This window comes from Geotrypetes seraphini, chromosome 2 (assembly GCF_902459505.1).
Source record: "Geotrypetes seraphini chromosome 2, aGeoSer1.1, whole genome shotgun sequence".
Classification (NCBI taxonomy): Eukaryota; Metazoa; Chordata; class Amphibia; order Gymnophiona; family Dermophiidae; genus Geotrypetes; species Geotrypetes seraphini.
In genome coordinates this window covers 389,911,411-389,919,072 of record NC_047085.1, presented here as the reverse complement: position 1 = coordinate 389,919,072, position 7,662 = coordinate 389,911,411, and the positions used below count along the sequence as shown (strand labels likewise).

At 38.7% G+C, this 7,662-nt stretch overlaps 1 protein-coding gene across 1 annotated transcript; it reads right to left on the bottom strand.

The window, feature by feature from the left end:
* Positions 1-534: 534 nt before the first annotated feature.
* On the bottom strand, positions 535-3,551 carry HOXA1 (homeobox A1). The gene is made up of 2 exons (XM_033930780.1): positions 2,891-3,551; positions 535-1,928 (listed from the first exon to the last, which is right to left on the bottom strand). Exons 1-2 carry the CDS (start codon positions 3,519-3,521, stop codon positions 1,576-1,578), a joined length of 984 nt encoding a protein of 327 aa, XP_033786671.1. The 5' UTR covers positions 3,522-3,551; the 3' UTR covers positions 535-1,575.
* Positions 3,552-7,662: the final 4,111 nt, after the last annotated feature.

Here is a 7,662-nt window from a genome sequence, read left to right as displayed (position 1 = left end):
TGTGTACAAAGAGAAAAATCTTGTTTGGGAAGAAATCATGACATCCCTGGTATTTTAGGTGATGGTATGCATAGGCATCTTTCTGCTTATGGTAATTAAAAGTGGATCTCCTGTCCTGATCACTGAGAAGTGAAGAAAGACTGAACAGGACAGTTTCAGCTTTTGAAGAGTGCTATGTTTATGTATATGTCAGCATTGTGTTTGGGGTGAAAAGGTTACAACTTGACCCAGGATGTTTTTGACGAACTGAATGCTTCTCACTGATCTTGGGTCTCAAATTATGTTCTGGTCAGAATATGACATCTGTAGCCATAAACAATATAAGAAAAAATAAGCTATCCAGAAATACAGAACTAGATTATACATGCGACAGTTGTGAGTGAATTAATGATTCCCAACATGACTTTGGCAGAAAAAAATAAATAATTAAAACAGTTCATGTTAAAAAGAACTGTTTAGGCCGGATCCTAGAAAATAAGAGCCCATCCGTCTCTTTTTTAAAGCATGACTGATCAATTTTGAAGAGACATAGACAACTGAAAAGAGGCATATTTGAAACTTCAATATGTTTATTACAGACATCTTAGAACCCGTAAACTCTGCCCTGGATTCCATCATTTTCAGAATCTCAGAACCTTGAATGATTGTACAGAGATATGATTGGATCACAAACAACAACTGATAGAACTCAGTGTGCAATAGTTACATCAAAGCACTGTGCATCATGCAAAGTTCAATATACATCAATCACATAAAATATACATTCATTTGGCCATTTATCACATTTACGATTTCATTGAGATAATGTCACCTCTAAGAAAGGATTAATGTGAATGTTGAGACTTATAAGGTCTTTTGGATAATATACCCTTCGTTTTATGGTAGTCCATCAGTAATTCAGGAGAGAGAAAAAAAGCACATCTAGTAAGGTTTACAAAACCCACACAATTCCGGCAGTTTCTTTTTCTTCAAATACAGAAAAGTGCTACCATATGAGGTATCTCTGGGATAATCTAGTTGAATTGATCATCCATTTTATACTGCGCTTATAAAACTGTACCTAACTCTTTGAGATTTTCCACCCTGTTTTAATATAATAGTCTAAAGAACATTTCTAGAAAATCTGTAAAAAGATAATTTTTTTAGACCAAGTATTTACAAACAATCTCAAACACATAAAATAGAATACATTAAATTATAAGATGTAAATTATACAACCTTTGTAAACACTTCCTACAGTGCATCTCATCTGTATGAGGCTATGTATTCTTTTCTGACATTATAGGGGGGGAAACCCAGCAGAAAATTCCCTTATTAAGCTATATTTGGCTTAGACAGATCTGATAAAGATGTCAGTTAGCAAAAACAACTCATATAGGATTTCTACGGATGTTAAGATATGAATAATCTTTAAAGTTATCAGTTCACAACACCTATAAATCCAAAATATATCTAGAATCAAATGACCTTGATGTAAAAGGGTTAATATTTCTAGAGAAGAAACTCACAATTTCAGATCATGAAAATAAATGAAGAGGTGTGCTAGAGTAAACAGCATACAGCTGTTGGGAAGTTTTAGTTTGAGGTAGTTAGATTATCCGAGGTGCTGGATGCTGGAGAAGGAGTACATGGAGATGAATGTGATTTTTCCGACTCTTCTGTTTTTTCTTCACTTCCTGTGGGAGTTGCGGGGGAGAGGGGAAGCAGACCTTCCTTTTCCCTTTTCTTTTGCTTCATCCTTCTGTTCTGGAACCATATCTTCACCTGAGTCTCGTTTAGTTGCAGGGCAGCTGCTATCTCCACCCTCCTGGCCCTGGTCAGATATTTGTTGAAGTGAAATTCTTTCTCCAGTTCTGTGAGCTGCTTGGTGCTAAAATTTGTTCTTACTGTATTAGGTTGACCCATGTACCCGTACTCACCGGCTTTTCCTAAGATAATGAGAAAACAAAAACACTGAAAAAAGTAAGTGGACTTTGGTTTATACACAGAATTGCTTAAATCATAAACAAGCAATGTAAAAATGGAATTTAAAATTCTTAATTTGATCTATGGAGTCACCCACCACCATAGAGCATACAATGATTTATAAAAGACATTTAATGATCACTACATAAAACTAACTGGTCTTTTCCAGTGTCTTCCAGGAAAAAAAAATCCATTTTACACCCAGAAGAATCAAGATACCCATAGGTGTGTAAATAAGACTTAGCATTTTATATTTTGTGTGAGTATATATATATATATATATATATATATATATATATATATATATATATATATATAGGTACAGAAATTGATACAGATTATAATGTATTCCATCTAACCAACAATTCAACGTGCTTTGCAATGCAATGTTTCAGACACATGGATGCAGCCACCTCTAGGGTGAAACATCTGGTTACCCTTATTATGGTAGATGTGCTCCTTAGAACAAGCTGGAGAATGTTTGTAAATACAAGTATTAAGAACATCTAGGGGCCTTTCTTCCTGCAGTTTCAATACCACACACTTTTAGCAAGGAATTTTAATAGCCATGAAAATTTGCTTCTTCAAACATTTGTTAAGCTGCTAAAAGGATCATTTCTACCCAACTGCTTAGTTGTTTTATATCTGGATCTCATAAATCGTTAATCACCCCTTTTTTTTTTTTTTTTTTTACCAATTGAACTGTGTAAACTCAGACGGGGAAGAGAAAAATTAGTTTTCCAAAGTTCTGCTCAAAGTGACTAGCAAGTGCTGAAACCCACATTCCACAGGGTCTTCCAACCCAGGACTTAATGCTCTCTGGAAAAACTTGCGCAGGACCCACAAAACGTAAATAAGAAGTGACTCCTTTCATTTCAAGAAGTCATTTCAGAATAACAAGATAAACCATTGATCTAACTCTTACCTGTTTTTGGTGGGTTTCTTTTTACTTTCATCCAATCAAAGGTTTGAGCAGGAGGTGATATGTCTGCAGAAGGAGAGTGACAAGCTTCCTGGTGACTGACATGAAGGGGGGACAATGAGTTATTATAGCCAGTCAGAGACAGATTTTGCTGTTCTGGTACGTATGAGTGATGAATGTATTGAGTCGAGCCCACTGTACCTCCGGCATAGCCCTGGTGATGAGACTGTACCATGGAAGATGAAATATTTCCAGGGTAAACAGTAGGCGTGCACTGAGCATAGCTTCCACTCACATCTGTTTCCTGGTTTAATGAGTAATGGCTATAACCTGGGTTGAAATTCTGCGTGCCATAACCTGTGCCACAGCCATTGTGGGGATAGGACCCCCCCAGATTGCTGTGATGCTGATAGACAGAACTTTGGTGGGGGTGGGGGTGGTGACGAGGACTTATCTGGACACCCCTGCCCACAATAAAGCGATCCTCCCCGCCGCAGTTATTCGCACTAACCGCGCAGGACTGGAAAGTTGTAATTCCATGATCTGGGTGATAGGCTCGGGAGGAACAGGTCCCGGCTTCTCCGTTAATGAGGGGAGCATAATCTAGAAAGGAACTCATCCTCGCATTGTCCATCTATCACTAAGTGACTGGGTCTTCAGAGTCCTGGATGGCCGTGCCAACTTTCTCACTTCCTCCATGGGGGCCAGAAGAAAAATGATATGAATGTACAGTGAACCTGGGTCAGGTGACTGCCGCAGCCAATGGCTACGCGCCGCTAAGGTTCGCCTGCGCCTTGTAGTGATGGATTACCCTCTCAGTGGCTTTTAAATTCCAAGCGCCCCTCTGTCAAGGTGACGCACATCAGCCCATTTCTCGCCTTGACGCTTGCCAAACATGGAGCAGGCTGAGGTAGTGAGCGGAGGGGAAAGGCGTTGGGGAGCCCGGCTAAACCCTGACGCTGCAGCGCACATCAGCCTGCACTGGGCAGGAGGAGGAGGACATGGATTGCATAGGCTTTAAGGAAGCGGCTACGCTGAGCACAGACGGGATACGCCGGAACAAGGTTTCTGTTCTCATCGCTAACAAGGGATTGCTCGAATTTACTCAGACGTGAGTGACCCTGGCATTTCTCATAACGCTGTACTTAATGTTCATTCAGAACGGAGTAGACTGTCTAGATGGGCATTCAGTATAAGGCACGGAAGAAAGTCATTTGGGTGGGGGAGGGGGGGGGAGAGGAGAGGAGGGAGAGAGCGCGAGACTGTGTGTGTGTACGTACGCCTCTGCGCCTGCGCCTGCGCCTTCAGTTTCAAATATTGCACATTAACGCTGCTGTATACTATCTAGAGACGTCTTAATGTGGAGCATGCTTTGTTAACATGAGCACAGACAGGGCCTCTTTAAGGCAACAGACTCATCTGTGCAGGCCAGGTCAATGCCTGCTAAGTAAGGAGCACAACCAATAGCTTAAAACAGCAGTACTAACAAAATTACTTTCAGATAATTCAGTTGCACAGTGATTTATTATTATTTTTTTTAAGTTTCCAGCAGTTTCCTTTGTTCTGATTTGAAGTTCCTTTCTAACAGGATATTTAAAATGAAAGTTTTTGAAAGCTCCTCCTACTTAGCCACTCCCCTTTGTAAATTAAGTAAATCTAGTTATTATGCTTATTCTCCTTTGAACCCTATCTAGGATATTGCATGTAAAGCATGAGTTAAGCAGGAACAATTAAAGATAATATTAAGGAGGATTATTAAGAACAATGGGTATTGCTATATTTTTTAAGTCCAAATTTTATTACCAAATTTAGGGGGGGGGGGAATCAATTATTACTAGGAGTCTTAGTAATAAAACTAAACAGGAAGCAATAGAGAAACAAGAAACAAGCTAGTTGAAATTTTCAACAACCTAGTCAGCATTGCTGCTTTCCAATTTAGCAACACGAAAAGCCTTCCTGGCCTCTGCATTGCAGTTGCTGCTTCTCTGTAAGCATTTGTGACTGGACACATTTGATAGCATTTAAGTGCAGGAGATTCATGGGAAGGGCTTCTCTTTGCTTTCAATTCGCTCAGCCAAGCACTGGAGGACCTCGGGGAGGGGGGGGAGGGGGATAGGAAAAGGGAAGAGGCGGGCAGTAATAATTTACTTCAATTAATTCTTTCTGTCACCTCAAAGTTGACCCCTGCCATACTGTACACATGCGATGCGGGTACAGATTGACAGATGTTTAGTGAAAAATGCCCAGTAATACCCTTTATGTGTGCCACTTGCCATCTCTAGCTCCAGTTCTCCTCCCTCCCTCTACCTTTTTTTTTTTTTTTAAAGAAAGCACCATGGGATATGGAAACTACGGCCTGTTTTCAGAAAAGTATGGTTAGTCCTGCAATTTGGGCAATGCTACAGTAATAGAAATGAAATAGCCATTTGGTGAGCGGCCTGACAAGATTACAGACAAAGAAAGTGAGAAGGAAGATGAACAGATAAAGGAAATCAGACAATAAAGCTCTCACTTCCTAGCTAGTGGAGTGCAGGATCTTTTGTTTTCCTGTAAGAAGTTCTGGTATGGCATTGTGAATTCTTATTTTTATTTATCAATATGCACCTTTGATACACTTAATTTAGTCACAGTAGCTAGACATGTTTTCTGTGTCTGCAGATATATATTTCTGATTATGAAACCAAAATTTAGGAAGGCACAGCCTTTCAGTGAATGAAGAAACCAGTCGTTCCTTCGAAGAATCTATTTTTTAATCTTGTGGGTATCTTCAAAGGCATTTTCGCCTCCCCCCCCCCCTTTCTTTTCTTCTTTGACCTACTGGCCAAGAATGTGTAGGGGCGGTAGTTTGAAAGTTTAAGACTCTTAAACCTGGTAAAAACAAAGCAACAGGAATAGAGGGAAAGTAGGTTGTACTGCTTTTCAAAGCTTCTTGTTGACTTTTAATATTTCAATTTAATTGAAGTTAGGTCTAAGGTTTATTTACATGTGAATATAATAACTAATATTCCTTTATTTCAGCAATAAAAGAGGTTTAATTTTTAAACGATTAACAGAAAAACAATACAGATGTTCCGAGGAAGAGGTTTTAATTAAAAATATATATTTTTTAAGTGAATTGATTCATAGAAGCAGCTTTATTTTCTTGTGTTTTCTCCAGCACTGTCCCAGATTCGGGTGGGGGGTGGGAGGGAAGAATACAAAGAGGAACGGAGTAAACTATAGAAAGATGCATCGCAGATTCTTTTGAAATTAAGAATGCATGATGAGCTCAGACAAATCATTTAGTAAGAGCAGCAGAAAAATTCTCAGCCCAGCCAAGAAGAGAAAGTGTGAAGCCATGAAACTTACACATTATTCCACTTTTTTCTTGATACTTTTCGATTCAATGATATGAAATAAAACGAAAAGTGTCAAGAAAAGCGTGGAATACTTACAAATACTTTGTAAGTTTCATGGCTCCACATTATTCTCTTATTGGCTGGGCTGAGAACTTTTCAGCGTTCCCTCGTTCAACAAAATAGATGTTTCTTATGCGTTCGCTTTCAGTTCTCTAAACCACATTTAATAAAGGCTTTGCTGATCTCATTCTGTGCACAGAAATTTTGCCAAAAGACCTTTACTTTATCTTAATCTAAGTAGATTAACAGAAGTTAAAATGGACACAAAACAACGTGCATCAGGTCACTAACCGTTTCTCTCTGACCAAACATTGAGATTTGGAATCAGTATTTATTTCTAATTCCTTTCTGAACCTTATCATTAAAGCTGGACTCATCTTCTGTAGAATGTCCAACAAGTTTTAGATAGCACAAGATAACCAGGGCATGCGCAGTAACAGACAGTAATTAAAATAATCAAATTAAACAAGCGCAATTGAATTTAAAGTAGACATGTTACGGTTATGTTCAGGGAAACCAAAGTTGTTACAGAGAGAGAGAGAAGAAGGTCGACTGCTGGGTGTTTTTTATTTTTTGTTCCTGCGCCTACAGTTCAGCCAAGCTACTCTTTTTAAACAGTATTAAAAATTAATTATGACTTAGCATTTGCTAACTTAATGCTCGTGGATGGGGAACCCCAGCCCAGACTAATACGTAAGAAGAATTTTATTTGTGCATGTGTTCCTGCAATTGATCTCTTTGATGACATTCTCGTTCTTAGAAAGAGTTTGATTTATTAGTTTAGGAAGAATTGCATCTAGCTCGTCCAGCTATTGCCCAGGGAGCTTCACGTGTTGCACTCCTGGCCAAACAAAGCGCACATTGGAATCTGTGTACTTTTGTGATGTGTGTTTTGTTTGGCTAGAAATGCAACATGTTGTGAAGCTGCCTAGGTAACAGTTGGACGAGCTGGATGAGTGTATTTCTGTCTCTACACATTCAACATGAATATACACATATATAACTATGTTTATGTGTATGCCACCCAGATGCCAGCATGAGCAGTTTTTTAGCAATGTTAAATCCCCCCCCCAAAAAAAAAAAAAAAAAAAAAGATGTACATAAATATATGTATTGCTTGGGTAAATTCATCTATATCTGCTCACGCATGAGCATATATCGATAGAGGTAAATTTATCTAAGTCATAAACATTGAAGTTTTCTTCAGGCTTCAAAATACTAACACTTGCACCATTCTTTTGATTAAATTGTAGTGGGTGTAATTTGGCATCAAAAATTATACCTCCTATCCAGAATTGTTAGCGGCAAGAGAAGTCAGAAATCCACAATAATTAACGTTACTGGACTTTTACTTTAAGTAATTGCTTCTTATCCCCC

Bases quoted from the DNA above. Each gene is read 5' to 3' on its own strand.
- HOXA1 (XM_033930780.1), bottom strand. From the start codon at position 3,521: ATGGACAATGCGAGGATGAGTTCCTTTCTAGATTATGCTCCCCTCATT. The intron at 1,929-2,890 runs GTAAGAGTTAGA...TCATTATCTTAG, and splicing joins AAGAAACCCACCAAAAACAG to GAAAAGCCGGTGAGTACGGG.